Source organism: Scyliorhinus torazame, chromosome 22, assembly GCF_047496885.1.
Source record: "Scyliorhinus torazame isolate Kashiwa2021f chromosome 22, sScyTor2.1, whole genome shotgun sequence".
NCBI classification, from domain to species: domain Eukaryota; kingdom Metazoa; phylum Chordata; class Chondrichthyes; order Carcharhiniformes; family Scyliorhinidae; genus Scyliorhinus; species Scyliorhinus torazame.
Genome location: NC_092728.1, coordinates 16,611,501 through 16,632,674, shown reverse-complemented (window position 1 = coordinate 16,632,674; position 21,174 = coordinate 16,611,501). Strand labels below are relative to the sequence as shown.

At 55.9% G+C, this 21,174-nt stretch overlaps 1 protein-coding gene across 1 annotated transcript in view; it reads left to right on the top strand.

Annotated features, from left to right (window-relative positions):
- atp2b4 (ATPase plasma membrane Ca2+ transporting 4) overlaps nucleotides 1-21,174 on the top strand; it is a 386,143-nt gene that overhangs the window by 350,188 nt on the left and 14,781 nt on the right. Inside the window, 1 exon segment of the mRNA XM_072489019.1 lies at nucleotides 16,834-16,962. Within this exon segment, the coding sequence (XP_072345120.1) occupies nucleotides 16,834-16,962 (129 nt within the window).

Sequence of the window (21,174 nt, the reverse complement as noted above, 5' to 3'; positions counted from 1 at the left end):
AGATACAGAGTAAAGCTCCCTCTACACTGTCCAATCAAACACTCCCAGGACAGGCACAGCATGGGGTTAGATACAGAGCAAAGCTCCCTCTACACTGTTCCCATCAAACACTCCCAGGACAGGGACAGCACGGGGTTAGATACAGAGTAAAGCTCCCTCTACACTGTCCCCATCAAACACTCCCAGGACAGGGACAGCACGGGGTTAGATACAGAGTAAAGCTCCCTCTACACTGTCCCCATCAAACACTCCCAGGACTGGTACAGCACGGGGTTAGATACAGGGTAAAGTTCCCTCTACGCTGTCCCCATCCAACACTCCCAGGACAGGTACAGCACGGGGTTAGATACAGAGTAAAGCTCCCTCTACGCTGTCCCCATCAAACACTCCCAGGACAGGTACAGCACAGGGTTAGATACAGAGTAAAGCTCCCTCTACGCTGTCCCCATCCAACACTCCCAGGACAGGTACAGCACGGGGTTAGATACAGAGTAAAGCTCCCTCTACACTGTCCCCATCAAACAGTCCCAGGACAGGTACAGCACGGGGTTAGACACAGAGTAAAGCTCCCTCTACACTGTCCCCATCAAACACTCCTAGGACAGGTACAACATGGGGTTAGATACAGAGTAAACTCCCTCTACACTGTCCCCATCAAATATGTGAAAATAGATAAGTCCCCTGGGCCGGATGGGATTTATTCTGGATTCTCTAGGAAGCTAGGGAGGAGATTGCTGAGACTTTGGCTTTGATCTTTATGTCATCGTTGTCTACAGGAATAGTGCTAGAAGACTGGAGGATAGCAAATGTTGTCCCCTTGTTCAAGAAGGGGAGTAGAGACAACCCCGGTAACTAATGACCAGAGAGCCTTACTTCTGTTGTGGGCAAAATCTTGGAAAGGTTTTCAAGAGATAGGATGTATAATCATCTGGAAAGGAATAATTTGATTAGAGATAGTCAACACGGTTTTGTGAAGGGTAGGTCGTGCCTCACCAACCTTATTGAGTTCTTTGAGAAGGTGACCAAACAGGTGGATGAGGGTAAAGCAGTTGATGCGGTGTATATGGATTTCAGTAAAGCATTTGATAAGGTTCCCCACGGTAGGCTACTGCAGAAATTACGGAGGCATGGGATTCAGGGTGATTTAGCAGTTTGGATCAGAAATTGGCTAGCTGGAAGAAGACAAAGGGTGGTGGTTGATGGGAAATGTTCAGACTGGAGTCCAGTTACTAGTGGTGTACCACAAGGATCTGTTTTGGGGCCACTGCTGTTTGTCATTTCCATAAATGACCTGGAGGAGGGTGTAGAAGGATGGGTGAGTAAATTTGCAGATGACACTAAAGTCGGTGGAGTTGTGGACGGTGCGGACGGATGTTACAAGTTACAGAGAGACATAGATAAGCTGCAGCGTTGGGCTGAGAGGTGGCAAATGGAGTTTAATGCAGAAAAGTGTGAGGTGATTCATTTTGGAAGGAATAACAGGAAGACAGAGTACTGGGCTAATGGTAAGATTCTTGGCAGTGTGGATGAGCAGAGAGATCTCGGTGTCCATGTATATAGATCCCTGAAAGTTGCCACCCAGGTTGAGAGGGTTGTTAAAAAGGCGTACGGTGTGTTAGCTCTTATTGGTAGAGTGATTGAGTTTCGGAGCCACGAGGTCATGTTACAGCTGTACAAAACTCTGGTGCAGCCGCATTTGGAGTATTGCGTGCAATTCTGGTCGCCGCATTATAGGAAGGATGTGGAAGCATTGGAAAGGGTGCAGAGGAGATTTACCAGAATGTTGCCTGGTATGGAGGCAAGATCTTATGAGGAAAGGCTGAAGGACTTGAGGCTGTTTTCGTTAGAGAGAAGAAGGTTAAGAGGTGACTGAATAGAGGCATACAAGATGATCAGAGGATTAGATAGGGTGGACAGTGAGAGCCTTTTTCCTCGGACGGTGATGTCTAGCACAAGGGGACATAGCTTTAAATTGAGGGGAGATAGATAAAAGACAGATGTCAGAGGTAGGTTCTTCACTCAGAGAGTAGTAAGGGCGTGGAATGCCCTGCTTGCAAGAGTAGTGGACTCGCCAACACTAAGGGCATTCAAATGGTCATTGGATAGACATATGGACGATAAGGGAATAGTGTAGATGGGCTTTAGAGTGGTTTCACAGGTCGGCGCAACATCGAGGGCCGAAGGGCCTGTACTGCGCTGTAATGTTCTATGTTCTATGTTCTAACACTCCCCGGACAGGTACAGCACGGGGTTAGATACAAAGTGAAGCTCCCTCTACACTGTCCCCATCAAACACTCCCAGGACAGGTACAGCATGGGGTTAGATACAGAGTAAAGCTCCCTCTACACTGTCCCCATCAAACACTCCCAGGACAGGTACAGCACGGGATTAGATACAGAGTAAAGCTCCCTCTACACTGTCCCCATCAAACACTCCCAGGACAGGTACAGCACGGGGTTAGATACAGAGTAAAGCTCCCTCTACACTGTCCCCATCAAACAACCCCAGGACAGGTACAGCATGGGGTTAGATACAGAGTAAAGCTCCCTCTACACTGTCCCCATCAAACACCCCCAGGACAGGTACAGCACGGGGTTAGATACAGAGTAAAGCTCCCTCTACACTGTCCCCATCAAACACTCCCAGGACAGGTACAGCACGGGATTAGATACAGAGTAAAACTCCCTCTACACTGTCCCCATCAAACACTCCCAGGACAGGTACAGCACTGGGTTAGATACAGAGTAAAGCTCCCTCTACACTGTCCCCATCAAACACCCCCAGGACAGGTACAGCACGGGGTTAGATACAGAGTAAAGCTCCCTCTACACTGTCCCCATCAAACACTCCCAGGACAGGTACAGCACGGGGTTAGATACAGAGTAAAGCTCCCTCTACACTGTCCCCATCAAACACTCCCAGGACAGGTACAGCACGGGGTTAGATACAGAGTAAAGCTCCCTCTACACTGTCCCCATCAAACACCCCCAGGACAGGTACAGCACGGGGTTAGATACAGAGTAAAGCTCCCTCTACACTGTCCCCATCAAACACTCCCAGGACAGGTACAGCACGGGGTTAGATACAGAGTAAAGCTCCCTCTACACTGTCCCCATCAAACACTCCCAGGAGAGGTACAGCACGGGATTAGATACAGAGTAAAGCTCCCTCTACACTGTCCCCATCAAACACTCCCAGGACAGGTACAGTGTAGCACCATCGATCACACACGATGCGAGACGTAGAGAACTTCAATCGAGGCTTTATTGAGCAGACTTGTTCAGACTCATTCCCCAGCAGCTCAGTCACAGAATGCAGCTGCGGGGAGTAAACCCAGGCTCTTATACCCCGCCTATCTGGGTGGAGCCCAGTAGGCGGCAGATCCAATCGGGACCCAGCATCTGTCCTCCAATAGCTCCTCAGCATTCATGGTGTACCGTATTACCCCTAATACATTCCACCACATTCTCCCCTTGTTAAAAAAGAACCCTGCTGGGTGGTGGGTGGTATGGTGGTCGGGGTTTACAGGGTCGGTGCCTTAACCATTGAACTATATACAACAATGCCGCTTTACTGGGCCACTGAATTATATACATCTGGGCGTCATTCTCCGACCCCCCGCCGGGTTGGAGAATCGCCGGGGGCTGGCGTGAATCCCGCCCCCACCGGTTGCCGAAGTCTCCGGCACCGGATATTCGGCGGGGGCGGGAATCGGGCCGCGCCAGTTGGCGGCCCCCCCGCTGGATTCTCCGGCCCGGATGGGCCGACGTCCCGCCGATAAATTGCCTGTCCCGCCGGCGTGGATTAAACCACCTTTTGAACGGCGGGACAAGGCGGCGTGGGCGGGCTCCGGGGTCCTGGGGGGGGCGCGGGGCGATCTGGCCCCGGGGGGTGCCCCCACGGTGGCCTGGCCCGCGATCGGGGCCCACCGATCCGCGGGCGGGCCTGTGCCGTGGGGGCACTCTTTCCCTTCCGCCTCCGCCACGGCCTCCACCATGGCGGAGGTGGAAGAGACTCCCTCCACTGCGCATGCGCGGGAAACTGACAGCGGCCGCTGACGCTCCCGCGCATGCGCCTCCCGGAGATGTCATTTCCGCACCAGCTGGCGGGGCAACAAAGGCCGTTTCCCTCTCTACCTGCCCGTTCCCCCGGGGGTTGTAGCTGGTCGTCCTGCTCGAGGCTGTGCCCTCCGGCGTCGGCCTAGCCCCTCAATGTTGGGGCTCGGCCCCCAAAGATGTGGAGCATTCCGCACCTTTGGGGCGGCGCGATGCCCGTCTGATTGGCGCCGTTTTGGGCGCCAGTCGGTGGACATCGCGCCGTTTCGGGAGAATTTCGCCCCTTAAGTCGACTCGATGAGTCGAGATGGTGCTCTGGTCGCCCTCTCCGATCGTCTCAGCCCGGGTGGTGGTGGTGGTGGTGGTGCTGGCTCGGGTCCGGTCGACTCTGGGAGCATCGCGCTGTCCCTCTCTGTTTCCTTACTCCTGGACGGGCCTGGGAGGAGAACCGATCCCCCCGGGAAGGGGGTGGCTGTGGGGTGCACCGGCGGGAGTGAGGGGGAGGTGATTTGTGTTGGGGGGGGGTGGGGAGCTCCGGCGGGCGCCAGGTCCCGCAGAGAGACCGTGTCCTGTCGGCCGTCTGGGAACGCCACGTAGGCGGACTGCGGGTTGGCGTGGAGTAGATTACCTTTTCCACCAGCGGGTCTGATTTGTGCGCCCGCACATGTTTCCGGAGCAGGATGGGTCCCGGGGCTGCCAGCCAGGTCGGAAGTGACGTTCCAGAAGCGGACTTCCTAGGGAAGACAAGGAGGCGCTCGTGCGGCGTTTGGTTAGTGGTGGTGCACAGCAGCGACCGGATAGAATGAAGGGCATCCGGGAGGACTTCCTGCCAGCGGGAAGTTGGGAGACTCCTAGACCGTAGGGCCAGTAGGACGGTCTTCCAGACCGTTCCGTTCTCCCTCTCTACCTGCCCGTTCCCCCGGGGGTTGTAGCTGGTCGTCCTGCTCGAGGCTATGCCCTTGCTGAGCAGGAATTGAGGCAGCTCGTCATTCATGAAGGAGGACCCCCTGTCGCTATGGATGTAGGCGGGGAAACCGAACAGGGTAAAGATGGTGCAGAGGGCTTTAATGACCGTGGCCGCGGTCATGTCGGGGCAGGGGATGGCGAAGGGGAAGCGGGAGTATTCGTCAACGACGTTAAGAAAGTACATGTTGCGATCGGTGGAGGGGAGGGGGCCTTTGAAATCCAGACTGAGGCGTTCAAAGGGACGGGAAGCCTTTATCAGGTGCGCTCTATCTGGCCTGAAAAAATGCGGTTTGCATTCTGCGCAGATTTGGCAGTTCCTGGTGACTGTTCGGACGTCCTCGACGGAGTAAGGGAGGTTGCGAGCCTTTATAAAGTGGTAGAAGCGAGTGACCCCCGGGTGGCAGAGGTCCTCGTGGAGGGCTCGGAGGCGGTCCTCTTGTGCATTGGCACATGTGCCGCGGGATAGGGCATCGGACGGCTCGTTCAGCTTTCCGGGCCGGTACAAGATCTCATAGTTGTAGGTGGAGAGCTCGATCCTCCACCGCAGGATCTTGTCGTTTTTTATCTTGCCCCGCTGTGCATTATCGAACATGAAGGCTACCGACCGTTGGTCAGTGAGGAGAGTGAATCTCCTACCGGCCAGGTAATGCCTCCAATGTCGCACAGCTTCCACTATGGCTTGGGCCTCCTTTTCTACTGAGGAGTGGCGAATTTCTGAAGCGTGGTGGGTCCGGGAGAAAAAGGCCACGGGTCTGCCCGCTTGGTTGGCCTGGATTATGCCTTCCTTCAGCAGCCACTGTACTTCGGACCTGATAAACGTCCGGTCCTGGGCGCTGTACCGTCTGCTCCTTGTGGCGACGGGTTTGCAATCCGGGGTGAGGTTCGCAAACAAGGAGGGCGGTTCGACCTTGAGGGTCGCGAGGCCGCAGATAGTCAGTGGGGGTATTGGGCCGCCAAATTTGAATGTTAAGCTCTGGAGGTTGCATTGGAAGTCCAACCCCAGGAGGGTGGGAGCGCAGAGGTGGGGAAGGACATACAGCCGGTAATTTTTAAACTCTCTCCCCTGCACCGTTAGGTTTGCGATGCAGAACCCTTTGATTGCAACGGAGTGGGACCCCGCCGCCAGGAGATTTTTTGGGTGCTTGGCCGAATTACAAGGGAACAGCGTCTTACCGTTTCCGGGTGAATAAAACTCTCCGCGCTCCCCGAGTTGATCAGACAGGGCGTCTCGTGTCCGTTCACCAGCACCTTTGTCGTTGTCGTCTGGAGCGTCCGGGGCCGTGACTGGTCGAGGGTCACCGATGCCAAACGTGGTTGGTGCATCAGATCGTTATCTTCAGGCAGTGTGGAGCCGTCCACGCTGGGGTCCTTGCCTGTCAGCCAAGATGGCGGCGTCCATGGATCGCACGCGGCCGGGGGTGGACAAAATGGCCGCTCCCATGGATCGCACGCGGCCCGTGGGTAGGAAGATGGCGGCGCCTCTCCCCCCCTCGTGGTGTCCGGGGTCCAAAATGGCGGCGCCCGTTCGCCGCCCGTGGGTCGCTGGGGGAGTTGAGCCCGTGGTCCCGTTTGTTCCCCGGAGATAGCGGCGACCCCACGGGACTGGCACACCGCTGCGTAGTGCCCCTTTTTGCCGCAGCTTTTGCAGGTGGCCGAGCGGGCAGGGCAGCGCTGGCGGGGGTGTTTCGGCTGCCCGCAAAAGTAGCAGCGGGGCCCCCCCGGGTGGTCTGGGGTTCTGGCCGCGCACGCTTGCGGAAGGGTGCGGGGTGCCGGGGGGTCGGTCGCGGCGGAGGTCCACGGAGCCCAAGGGGCTGTAGTGCGGTCGGGGGCATAGGCGCGGGCGTTTTGGGAGGCCACGTCGAGGGAGGCTGCGAGGGCCCGTGCCTCTGTGAGTCCGAGAGAGTCTTTCTCTAAAGGTCTCTGGCGAATTTGCGACGATGCCAAACCTGCTACGTCAGTGTCTCTGATCAGGAGGTCCGTATGTTCGTTCGCCGTAACCGCTGGGCAGTCGCAGTTTCGTCCCAGGATCGTTAGAGCATTGAAGAATTCGTCCAGCGACTCCACGGGGATTTGTCGTCTCGTCACGCGCTGGTAGCGTGAGTAGACCTGGTTGACGGGCCTAATGTAGATCTCCTTCAGCAAGTTGAGCACCGTTGGGAATTCTTCCGCGCCCTCGATGAGTGAGTAGATTTCGGGACTCACCCTGGAATGCAGGACCTGCATCTTCTGGTCTTCCATTGGTCTGCTGGGGGCCGTTCGGAGGTACCCCTCAAAGCACGCCAGCCAGTGTTTAAACGCCGATGTTGCGTTAGCTGCTTGGGGGCCGATTCGCAGGCACTCCGGGGCGATCCGGAGCTCCATATTCCTTTTTCAGTCAGCTCAATAAATTGTAGCACCATCGATCGAGGCGAGACGTAGAGAACTTCAATCGAGGCTTTATTGAGCAGACTTGTTCAGACTCGTTCCCCAGCAGCTCAGTCACAGAATGCAGCTGCGGGGAGTAAACCCAGGTTCTTATACCCCGCCTATCTGGGTGGAGCCCAGTAGGCGGCAGATCCAATCGGGACCCAGCATCTGTCCTCCAATGGCTTCTCGGCATTCATGGTGTACCGTATTACCCCTAATACACACCACCACATACAGCACGGGTTCGATACAGAGTAAAGCTCCCTCTACACTGTCCCCATCAAACACTCCCAGGACAGGTACAGCACGGGGTTAGATACAGAGTAAAGCTCCCTCTACACTGTCCCCATCAAACACTCCCAGGACAGGTACAGCACGGGGTTAGATACAGAGTAAAGCTCCCTCTACACTGTCCCCATCAAACACTCCCAGGACAGGTACAGCACGGGGTTAGATACAGAGTAAAGCTCCCTCTACACTGTCCCCATCAAACACTCCCAGGACAGGAACGGCACGAGGTTACATACAGAGTAAAGTTCCCTCTACACTGTCCCCATCAAACACTCCCAGGACAGGTACAGCACGAGGTTACATACAGAGTAAAGTTCCCTCTACACTGTCCCCATCAAACACTCCCAGGACAGGTACAGCACGGGGTTAGATACAGAGTAAAGCTCTCTCTACACTGTCCCCATCAAACACTCCCAGGACAGGAACAGCACGGGGTTAGATACAGTGTAAAGCACCCTCTACACTGTCCCCATCAAACACACCCAGGACAGGTACAGCACGGGGTTAGATACAGAGTAAAGCTCCCTCTACACTGTCCCCATCAAACACTCCCAGGACAGGTACAGCACGAGGTTACATACAGAGTAAAGTTCCCTCTACACTGTCCCCATCAAACACTCCCACGACAGGTACAGCACGGGGTTAGATACAGAGTAAAGCTCTCTCTACACTGTCCCCATCAAACACTCCCAGGACAGGAACAGCACGGGGTTAGATACAGTGTAAAGCACCCTCTACACTGTCCCCATCAAACACACCCAGGACAGGTACAGCACGGGGTTAGATACAGAGTAAAGCTGCCTCTGCACTGTCCCCATCAAACCCTCCCAGGACAGGTACAGCATGGGGTTAGATACAGAGTAAAGCTCTCTCTCCACTGTCCCCATCAAACACTCCCAGGACAGGTGCAGCACGGGGTTAGATACAGAGTAAAGCTCCCTCTACACTCCCCCATCAGACACTCCCAGGACAGGTACAGCACGGGGTTAGATACAGAGTAAAGCTCCCTCTACACTGTCCCCTTCAGACACTCCCAGGACAGGTACAGCATGGGGTTAGATACAGAGTAAAGCTCCCTCTCCACTGTCCCCATCAAACACTCCCAGGACAGGTGCAGCACGGGGTTAGATACAGAGTAAAGCTCCCTCTCCACTGTCCCCATCAAACACTCCCAGGACAGGTGCACCACGGGGTTAGATACAGAGTAAAGCTTCCTCTACACTGTCCCCATCAAACACTCCCAGGACAGGTACAGCACGGGGTTCGATACAGAGTAAAGCTCCCTCTACACTTCCCCATCAAACACTCCCAGAACAGGTACAGCACTGGGTTAGATACAGAGTAAACTCCCCCTACACTGTCCCATCAAACACTTCCAGGACAGGTACAGCACGGGGTTAGATACAGAGTAAAGCTCCCTCTACACAGTCCCATCAAACACTCCCAGGACAGGTACAGCACGGGTTAGACACAGAGTAAAGCTCCCTCTACACTGTCCCCATCAAACACTCCCTGGACAGGTGCAGCACGGGGTTAGATACAGAGTAAAGCTCCCTCTACACTGTCCCATCAAACACTCCCAGGACAGGTACAGCACGGGGTTAGATACAGAGTAAAGCTCCCTCTACACTGTCCCCATCAAACACACCCAGGACAGGTACAGCACGGGGTTAGATACAGAGTAAAGCTGCCTCTGCACTGTCCCCATCAAACCCTCCCAGGACAGGTACAGCATGGGGTTAGATACAGAGTAAAGCTCCCTCTCCACTGTCCACATCAAACACTCCCAGGACAGGTGCAGCACGGGGTTAGATACAGAGTAAAGCTCCCTCTACACTTCCCCATCAGACACTCCCAGGACAGGTACAGCACGGGGTTAGATACAGAGTAAAGCTCCCTCTACACTGTCCCCATCAGACACTCCCAGGACAGGTACAGCACGGGGTTAGATACAGAGTAAAGCTCCCTCTACACTGTCCCATCAAACACACCCAGGACAGGTACAGCACGGGGTTAGATACTGAGTAAAGCTCCCTCTACACTGTCCCCGTCAAACACTCCCAGGACGGTACAGCACGGGGTTAGATACAGACTAAAGCTCCCTCTACACTGTCCTCAACAAACACTCCCAGGACAGGTACAACACGGGGTTAGATACAGAGTAAAGCTCCCTCTATACTGTCCCCATCAAACACTCCCAGGACAGGTACAGCACGGTGTTAGATACAGAGTAAAGCTCCCTCTACACTGTTCACATCAAACACTCCCAGGACGGTACAGCACGGGGTTAGATAGAGTAAAGCTCCCTCTACACTGTCCCCATCAAACACTCCCAGGACAGGTACAGCACGGGGTTAGATACAGAGTAAAGCTCCCTCTACAGTGTCCACATCAACCACTCCCAGGACGGTACATCACGGGGTTAGATACAGAGTAAAGCTCCCTCTACACTGTCCCCATCAAACACTCCCAGGACAGGTACAGCACGGGGTTAGATACAGAGTAAAGCTCTCTCTACACTGTCCCCATCAAACACTCCCAGGACAGGAACAGCACGGGGTTAGATACAGTGTAAAGCACCCTCTACACTGTCCCCATCAAACACACCCAGGACAGGTACAGCACGGGGTTAGATACAGAGTAAAGCTGCCTCTGCACTGTCCCCATCAAACCCTCCCAGGGCAGGTACAGCATGGGTTTAGATACAGAGTAAAGCTCCCTCTCCACTGTCCCCATCAAACACTCCCAGGACAGGTGCAGCACGGGGTTAGATACAGAGTAAAGCTCCCTCTACACTCCCCCATCAGACACTCCCAGGACAGGTACAGCACGGGGTTAGATACAGAGTAAAGCTCCCTCTACACTGTCCCCTTCAGACACTCCCAGGACAGGTACAGCATGGGGTTAGATACAGAGTAAAGCTCCCTCTCCACTGTCCCCATCAAACACTCCCAGGACAGGTGCAGCACGGGGTTAGATACAGAGTAAAGCTCCCTCTACGCTTCCCCATCAGACACTCCCAGGACAGGTACAGCACGGGGTTAGTTACAGAGTAAAGCTCCCTCTCCACTGTCCCCATCAGACATTCCCAGGACAGGTACAGCACGGGGTTATATACAGAGTAAAGCTCCCTCTACACTGTCCCATCAAACACACCCAGGACAGATACAGCACGGGGTTAGATACAGAGTAAAGCTCCCTCTACACTGTCCCCATCAAACACACCCAGGATAGGAACAGCACGGGGTTAGATACAGAGAAAAGCTCCCTCTCCACTGTCCCCATCAAACACTCCCAGGACAGGTGCAGCACGGGGTTAGATACAGAGTAAAGCTTCCTCTACACTGTCCCCATCAAACACTCCCAGGACAGGTACAGCACGGGGTTCGATACAGAGTAAAGCTCCCTCTACACTTCCCCATCAAACACTCCCAGAACAGGTACAGCACTGGGTTAGATACAGAGTAAACTCCCTCTACACTGTCCCATCAAACACTCCCAGGACAGGTACAGCACGGGGTTAGATACAGAGTAAAGCTCCCTCTACACAGTCCCATCAAACACTCCCAGGACAGGTACAGCACGGGTTAGACACAGAGTAAAGCTCCCTCTACACTGTCCCCATCAAACACTCCCTGGACAGGTGCAGCACGGGGTTAGATACAGAGTAAAGCTCGCTCTACACTGTCCCATCAAACACTCCCCGGACAGGTACAGCACGGGGTTAGATACAGAGTAAAGCTCCCTCTACACTGTCCCCACCAAACACACCCAGGACAGGTACAGCACGGGGTTAGATACAGAGTAAAGCTGCCTCTGCACTGTCCCCATCAAACCCTCCCAGGACAGGTACAGCATGGGGTTAGATACAGAGTAAAGCTCCCTCTCCACTGTCCACATCAAACACTCCCAGGACAGGTGCAGCACGGGGTTAGATACAGAGTAAAGCTCCCTCTACACTTCCCCATCAGACACTCCCAGGACAGGTACAGCACGGGGTTAGATACAGTGTAAAGCTCCCTCTACACTGTCCCCATCAGACACTCCCAGGACAGGTACAGCACGGGGTTAGATACAGAGTAAAGCTCCCTCTACACTGTCCCATCAAACGCACCCAGGACATGTACAGCACGGGGTTAGATACAGAGTAAAGCTCCCTCTACACTGTCCCCATCAAACACTCCCAGGACGGTACAGCACGGGGTTAGATACAGACTAAAGCTCCCTCTACACTGTCCTCAACAAACACTCCCAGGACAGGTACAACACGGGGTTAGATACAGAGTAAAGCTCCCTCTATACTGTCCCCATCAAACACTCCCAGGACAGGTACAGCACGGGGTTAGATACAGAGTAAAGCTCCCTCTACACTGTTCACATCAAACACTCCCAGGACGGTACAGCACGGGGTTAGATAGAGTAAAGCTCCCTCTACACTTCCCCATCAAACACTCCCAGGACAGGTACAGCACGGGGTTAGATACAGAGTAAAGCTCCCTCTACAGTGTCCACATCAACCACTCCCAGGACGGTACATCACGGGGTTAGATACAGAGTAAAGCTCCCTCTACACTGTCCCCATCAAACACTCCCAGGACAGGTACAGCACGGGGTTAGATACAGAGTAAAGCTCCCTCTACACTGTCCCCATCAAACACTCCCAGGACAGGTACATCACGGGGTTAGATACAGAGTAAAGCTCCCTCTACACTGTCCCCATCAAACACTCCCAGGGCAGGTACAGCACGGGGTTAGATACAGAGTAGAGCTCCCTCTACACTGTCCCCATCAAACACTCCGAGGACAGGTACAGCACGGGGTTAGATACAGAGTAAAGCTCCCTCTACACTGTCCCCATCAAACACTCCCAGGACAGGTACAGCACGGGGTTAGATCCAGAGTAAAGCTCCCTCTACACTGTCCCATCAAACACTCCCAGGACAGGTACAGCATGGGGTTAGATACAGACTAAAGCTCCCTCTACACTGTCCTCAACAAACACTCCCAGGACAGGTACAGCACGGGGTTAGATACAGAGTAAAGCTCCCTCTATACTGTCCCCATCAAACACTCCCAGGACAGGTACAGCATGGGGTTAGATACAGAGTAAAGCTCCCTCTACACTGTCCCCATCAAACACTCCCAGGACAGGTACAGCACGGGGTTAGATACAGAGTAAAGCTCCCTCTACACTGTCCCCATCAAACACACCCAGGACAGGTACAGCACGGGGTTAGATACAGAGTAAAGCTGCCTCTGCACTGTCCCCATCAAACCCTCCCAGGACAGGTACAGCATGGGGTTAGATACAGAGTAAAGCTCCCTCTCCACTGTCCACATCAAACACTCCCAGGACAGGTGCAGCACGGGGTTAGATACAGAGTAAAGCTCCCTCTACACTTCCCCATCAGACACTCCCAGGACAGGTACAGCACGGGGTTAGATACAGAGTAAAGCTCCCTCTACACTGTCCCCATCAGACACTCCCAGGACAGGTACAGCACGGGGTTAGATACAGAGTAAAGCTCCCTCTACACTGTCCCATCAAACGCACCCAGGACATGTACAGCACGGGGTTAGATACAGAGTAAAGCTCCCTCTACACTGTCCCCATCAAACACTCCCAGGACGGTACAGCACGGGGTTAGATACAGACTAAAGCTCCCTCTACACTGTCCTCAACAAACACTCCCAGGACAGGTACAACACGGGGTTAGATACAGAGTAAAGCTCCCTCTATACTGTCCCCATCAAACACTCCCAGGACAGGTACAGCATGGGGTTAGATACAGAGTAAAGCTCCCTCTACACTGTTCACATCAAACACTCCCAGGACGGTACAGCACGGGGTTAGATAGAGTAAAGCTCCCTCTACACTTCCCCATCAAACACTCCCAGGACAGGTACAGCACGGGGTTAGATACAGAGTAAAGCTCCCTCTACAGTGTCCACATCAACCACTCCCAGGACGGTACATCACGGGGTTAGATACAGAGTAAAGCTCCCTCTACACTGTCCCCATCAAACACTCCCAGGACAGGTACAGCACGGGGTTAGATACAGAGTAAAGCTCCCTCTACACTGTCCCCATCAAACACTCCCAGGACAGGTACATCACGGGGTTAGATACAGAGTAAAGCTCCCTCTACACTGTCCCCATCAAACACTCCCAGGGCAGGTACAGCACGGGGTTAGATACAGAGTAGAGCTCCCTCTACACTGTCCCCATCAAACACTCCGAGGACAGGTACAGCACGGGGTTAGATACAGAGTAAAGCTCCCTCTACACTGTCCCCATCAAACACTCCCAGGACAGGTACAGCACGGGGTTAGATCCAGAGTAAAGCTCCCTCTACACTGTCCCATCAAACACTCCCAGGACAGGTACAGCACGGGGTTAGATACAGACTAAAGCTCCCTCTACACTGTCCTCAACAAACACTCCCAGGACAGGTACAGCACGGGGTTAGATACAGAGTAAAGCTCCCTCTATACTGTCCCCATCAAACACTCCCAGGACAGGTACAGCATGGGGTTAGATACAGAGTAAAGCTCCCTCTACACTGTCCCCATCAAACACTCCCAGGACAGGTACAGCACGGGGTTAGATACAGAGTAAAGCTCCCTCTACACTGTCCCCATCAAACACTCCCAGGACAGGTACATCACGGGGTTAGATACAGAGTAAAGCTCCCTCTACACTGTCCCCATCAAACACTCCCAGGACAGGTACAGCACGGGGTTAGATACAGAGTAAAGCTCCCTCTACTCTGTCCCCATCAAACACTCCCAGGACAGGTACAGCACGGGGTTAGATACAGAGTAAAGCTCCCTCTACTCTGTCCCCATCAAACACTCCCAGGACAGGTACATCACGGGGTTAGATACAGAGTAAAGCTCCCTCTACACTGTCCCCATCAAACACTCCCAGGACAGGTACATCACGGGGTTAGATACAGAGTAAAGCTCCCTCTACTCTGTCCCCATCAAACACTCCCAGGACAGGTACATCACTGGGTTAGATACAGAGTAAAGCTCCCTCTACACTGTCCCCATCAAACACTCCCAGGACAGGTACATCACGGGGTTAGATACAGAGTAAAGCTCCCTCTACACTGTCCCCATCAAACACTCCCAGGACAGGTACATCACGGGGTTAGATACAGAGTAAAGCTCCCTCTACACTGTCCCCATCAAACACTCCCAGGATAGGTACAGCACGGGGTTAGATACAGAGTAAAGCTCCCTCTACACTGTCCCCATCAAACACACCCAGGACAGGTACATCACGGGGTTAGATACAGAGTAAAGCTCCCTCTACTCTGTCCCCATCAAACACTCCCAGGACAGGTACATCACTGGGTTAGATACAGAGTAAAGCTCCCTCTACACTGTCCCCATCAAACACTCCCAGGACAGGTACATCACGGGGTTAGATACAGAGTAAAGCTCCCTCTACACTGTCCCCATCAAACACTCCCAGGACAGGTACAGCACGGGGTTAGATACAGAGTAAAGCTCCCTCTACTCTGTCCCCATCAAACACTCCCAGGACAGGTACAGCACGGGGTTAGATACAGAGTAAAGCTCCCTCTACACTGTCCCCATCAAACACTCCCAGGACAGGTACATCACGGGGTTAGATACAGAGTAAAGCTCCCTCTACACTGTCCCCATCAAACACTCCCAGGGCAGGTACAGCACGGGGTTAGATACAGAGTAAAGCTCCCTCTACACTGTCCCCATCAAACACTCCGAGGACAGTTACAGCACGGGGTTAGATACAGAGTAAAGCTCCCTCTACACTGTCCCCATCAAACACTCCCAGGACAGGTACAGCACGGGGTTAGATACAGAGTAAAGCTCCCTCTACACTGTCCCATCAAACACTCCCAGGACAGGTACAGCACGGGGTTAGATACAGACTAAAGCTCCCTCTACACTGTCCTCAACAAACACTCCCAGGACAGGTACAGCACGGGGTTAGATACAGAGTAAAGCTCCCTCTATACTGTCCCCATCAAACACTCCCAGGACAGGTACAGCATGGGGTTAGATACAGAGTAAAGCTCCCTCTACACTGTCCCCATCAAACACTCCCAGGACAGGTACAGCACGGGGTTAGATACAGAGTAAAGCTCCCTCTACACTGTCCCCATCAAACACTCCCAGGACAGGTACATCACGGGGTTAGATACAGAGTAAAGCTCCCTCTACACTGTCCCCATCAAACACTCCCAGGACAGGTACAGCACGGGGTTAGATACAGAGTAAAGCTCCCTCTACTCTGTCCCCATCAAACACTCCCAGGACAGGTACAGCACGGGGTTAGATACAGAGTAAAGCTCCCTCTACTCTGTCCCCATCAAACACTCCCAGGACAGGTACATCACGGGGTTAGATACAGAGTAAAGCTCCCTCTACACTGTCCCCATCAAACACTCCCAGGACAGGTACATCACGGGGTTAGATACAGAGTAAAGCTCCCTCTACTCTGTCCCCATCAAACACTCCCAGGACAGGTACATCACTGGGTTAGATACAGAGTAAAGCTCCCTCTACACTGTCCCCATCAAACACTCCCAGGACAGGTACATCACGGGGTTAGATACAGAGTAAAGCTCCCTCTACACTGTCCCCATCAAACACTCCCAGGACAGGTACATCACGGGGTTAGATACAAAGTAAAGCTCCCTCTACACTGTCCCCATCAAACACTCCCAGGATAGGTACAGCACGGGGTTAGATACAGAGTAAAGCTCCCTCTACACTGTCCCCATCAAACACACCCAGGACAGGTACAGCACAGGGTTAGATACAGAGTAAAGCTCCCTCTACACTGTCCCGATCAAACACTCCCAGGACAGGTACAGCACAGGGTTAGATACAGAGTAAAGCTCCCTCTACACTGTCCCCATCAAACACTCCCAGGACAGGTACAGCACAGGGTTAGATACAGAGTAAAGCTCCCTCTACACTGTCCCCATCAAACACTCCCAGGACAGGTAGAGTACGGGGTTAGATACAGAGTAAAGCTGGGGTTGACAGGCCGATGGCGGCAATGCAGTGCGGGTGCACAAACTCAAAATGTTTCCATGTCTCCTTCCCCCGCAGGCACTCATGTGATGGAAGGTTCGGGCCGAATGGTGGTCACGGCGGTGGGGATCCACTCGCAGACTGGGATCATCTTCAGCCTGCTCGGGTCCGGCATTGAAGAGGAGGAAGAGCACAAAGGAAAGCGAGGTAACACGGCACGGGGCAATTGTTTTCCCATTTGTTCTTCCAGTGGGCTGCGTGTGGGACCTCGCCGGGCGAGGCGGCCATTTTCTGCCTGTCATTAATAGCCCCTCGAGACAGCATCTTGCTCAGGACTATTTCTGAGAGAGGCTGCGAAGCTGTGTGTGGGGGTGGGGGTGGGGAGGGGATTTCAGGCGCGCGGTTAGGCTGTGGAATCCCATGTGGGCCAGACTGGGGTAAGGAAGGCAGATTTCTTATTCCCGGAAGGGGGACTTCGGTGAACCAGGTGAGGTTTTTTCAACACCGATGGTGATCGTCATGGAAACCGTGGTTGCGCCCATGCTCAGACCGGCTGGCGTATTTTGCCGCATGCGCGGGGGGGAATCTCTCCTCCGCGACGGCGATGGCGGTGCCACTACAGGGGCCGGCGTGGATGGAAGGCCTGCCCCCATGGAACAGGCCCGCCCACAGATCGGTGGGCCCCGATCACGGGCCGGGCCACCGTGGGGGTCCCCCTCCACCAGCGTCGGATCCCCCCGCGCCCGCCCCGAGGACCGCCCCCGCCGACTTACCTGGTCCCGCCGTGTGGGACCACACCGAACCCACGCCGGCGGGACTGGCCAAAAACGGTAGGCCGCTCGGCATACAGAGGCCGGAGAATCGCTGGGGGGGGGGGGGGGGGGAGGGGAGGGGGAGGGGGAGGGGATGCGCAGCCAACGGCCCCCCCCAACGACCTGCCGTGAATCCCGGCGGGGGGTGCCCCGCACCCCCACCCCTGGAGCATTAGACTGGGGCCTCCAGGTTACTGCGACACTGACATTGGTGCCAGGACGCACGCCCCTTCCCCAGGTTGGATGGACTTCCGGGTGGGATAGGGGGAGAGGGTGGGGATTGAGGGAGTTGGGGAGAAGGTAGGGATTGAGGGAGACGGGGAGAGGGTGGGGATTGAGGGAGACGGGGAGATGGTGGGGATTGAGGGATACGGGGAGAGGGTGGGGATTGAGGGATACGGGGAGAGGGTGGGGATTGGGGGAGACGGGGAGAGGGTGGGGATTGAGGGAGTTAGGGAGAAGGTAGGGATTGAGGGAGACGGGGAGAGGGTGGGGATTGAGGGAGACGGGGAGATGGTGGGGATTGAGGGATACGGGGAGAGGGTGGGGATTGAGGGAGACGGGGAGAGGGTGGGGATTGAGGGAGACGGGGAGAGGGTGGGGATTGAGGGATACGGGGAGAGGGTGGGGATTGAGGGAGACGGGGAGAGGGTGGGGACTGAGGGAGTTGGGCAGAAGGTGGGGATTGAGGGAGACGGGGAGAGGGTGGGGATTGAGGGAGACGAGGAGAGGGTGGGGATTGAGGGATACGGGGAGAGGGTGGGGATTGAGGGATACGGGGAGAGGGTGGGGATTGGGGGAGACGGGGAGAGGGTGGGGATTGAGGGATACGGGGAGAGGGTGGGGATTGAGGGAGACGGGGAGAGGGTGGGGATTGAGGGATACGGGGAGAGGGTGGGGATTGAGGAATACGGGGAGAGGGTGGGGATTGAGGGAGACGGGGAGAGTGTGGGGATTGAGGGAGACGGGGAGAGGGTGGGGATTGAGGGATATGGGGATAGGGTGGGGATTGAGGGAGACGGGGAGAGGGTGGGGATTGAGGGATACGGGGAGAGGGTGGGGATTGAGGGATACGGGGAGAGGGTGGGGATTGAGGGAGACGGGGAGATGGTGGGGATTGGGGGAGACGGGGAGAGGGTGGGGATTGAGGGATACGGGGAGAGGGTGGGAGGGAGGGAGACGGGGCGAGGGTGGGAGTGAGGGAGACGGGTCGAGGGTGGGGATTGTGGGAGACGGGAAGAGGGTGGGGATTGAGGGAGACGGGGAGAGGGTGGGGATTGAGGGAGACGGGGAGAGGGTGGGGATTGAGGGAGACGGGGAGAGGGTGGGGATTGAGGGAGACAGGGAGAGGGTGGGGATTGAGGGAGACGGGGTGAGGGGATTGAGGGAGACGGGGAGAGGGGATTGAGGGAGACGGGGAGAGGGGATTGAGGATTGAGGGAGACGGGGAGAGGGGATTGAGGGAGACGGGCAGAGGGGATTGAGGGAGACGGGGAGAGGGGATTGAGGGAGACGGGGAGAGGGGATTGAGGGAGACGGGGAGAGGGGATTGAGGGAGACGGGGAGAGGGGATTGAGGGAGACGGGGAGAGGGGATTGAGGGAGACGGGGAGAGGGGATTGAGGGAGACGGGGAGAGGGGATTGAGGGAGACGGGGAGAGGGTGGGGATTGAGGGAGACTGGGAGAGGTGATTGAGGGAGACGGGGAGAGGGGATTGAGGGAGACGGGGAGAGGGGATTGAGGGAGACGGGGAGAGGGGATTGAGGGAGACGGGGAGAGGGGATTGAGGGAGACGGGGAGAGGGGATTGAGGGAGACGGGGAGAGGGGATTGAGGGAGACGGGGAGAGGGTGGGGATTGAGGGAGATGGGGAGAGGGGATTGAGGGAGACGGGGAGAGGGGATTGAGGGAGACGGGGAGAGGGTGGGGATTGAGGGAGACGGGGAGAGGGGATTGAGGGAGACAGGGAGAGGGGATTGAGGGAGACGGGGAGAGGGTGGGGATTGAGGGAGACGGGGAGAGGGGATTGAGGGAGACGGGGAGAGGGGATTGAGGGAGACGGGGAGAGGGTGGGGATTGAGGGAGACGGGGAGAGGGGATTGAGGGAGACGGGGAGAGGGGATTGAGGGAGACGGGGAGAGAGTGGGGATTGAGGGAGACGGGGAGAGGGGATTGAGGGAGACGGGGAGAGGGGATTGAGGGAGACGGGGAGAGGGTGGGGATTGAGGGAGACGGGGAGAGGGAGACGGGGAGAGGGGATTGAGGGAGACGGGGAGAGGGGATTGAGGGAGACGGGGAGAGGGGATTGAGGGAGACGGGGAGAGGGGATTGAGTGAGACGGGGAGAGGGGATTGAGGGAGACGGGGAGAGGGTGGGGATTGAGTGAGACGGGGAGAGGGGATTGAGGGAGACGGGGAGAGGGTGGGGATTGAGTGAAACGGGGAGAGGGGATTGAGGGAGACGGGGAGAGGGTGGGGATTGAGTGAGACGGGGAGAGGGGATTGAGGGAGACGGGGAGAGGGTGGGGATTGAGGGAGACGGGGAGAGGGGATTGAGGGAGACGGGGTGCCTCCTGCTTCTGTGAGTCTGTCCACCCTCTCGGATGACCACGCAGTTCCGTGGAGGTGTCAGGCATCCTCGCCCGGAGACTCTCCCGCAATCTGCGGCCTTCCCACTCCGGGGGGAAAGCAGGGTTGGATTTGGAGACTCCTGTCGGCTATTCTTCGACCCGGGAGTTGTTTGGCCAATCGCGGAGGTTGGGGGGGAGGGGGGGGGTGCGCTGAGAGGTCGAAGGGCACAAGGAACCTGTTTAAACGCTAGCGTTACTGTGATGGGAGCGAGATTGGTCAAAGCAAAGCTAACCGGGAGACTGCTGACCCTGGGCTGGAGTCTCTGGTCTGCCGATGCCCAATCTCCCCAGACCCTCCCCCATCCTCCCCGTACCCTTCCCAACCCTCCCCCTCCCCCTCCCCATCACCTTTCCTCACGATGGACCTGCCATCCCTTTGCCCTCTGACCTCTTTCCCCCTCCTCCCTCGACGTTGGCCTGCGCCCTTTGCCCTCTGAACTCTCGCTCCCTTTACGTTCGCTGCTGACCGGCGGCCTCCTGTTGCTGCTCCTGACGCTGCCTGTTCTCTGTCCCCCCCCCCAACCCCCCCCAGCCTCCCACCGTACAGAGGAGGCGAGCAACTCCATCGGGATGCTGATGCAGCCACCGAAGAGCAGCGAGGGGGACGAAGCGGAAGAGCGGGAGAGGAAACCCGTCCACACTCCCAAGAAGGAGAAGTCGGTGCTCCAAGGGAAGCTGACGAAGTTGGCCGTGCACATCGGGAAAGCGGGTGAGGGTCTCGGAACCGTGGCCTGGGCGCAGCTGGGTGGTGGGGGTGGGGGGGGGGAGGGGGGGGTGGCGAGGAGAGGGTGTATCTGTGTGGGGGAGGTAGGGGTGTGGTGCGTGAGGGGGGAGGGGCGTGTGTGTGTGGGGGAGGGGCGTGTGTGTGTGGGGGAGGGGTGTTTGTCTGGGGGAGGGGTGTGTGTGTGGGGGGTGTGGTGTTGGGTGCTCTGGTGCACAGATGAGCCAACACAGTTGTATGTGGTACAACTCTATTTTA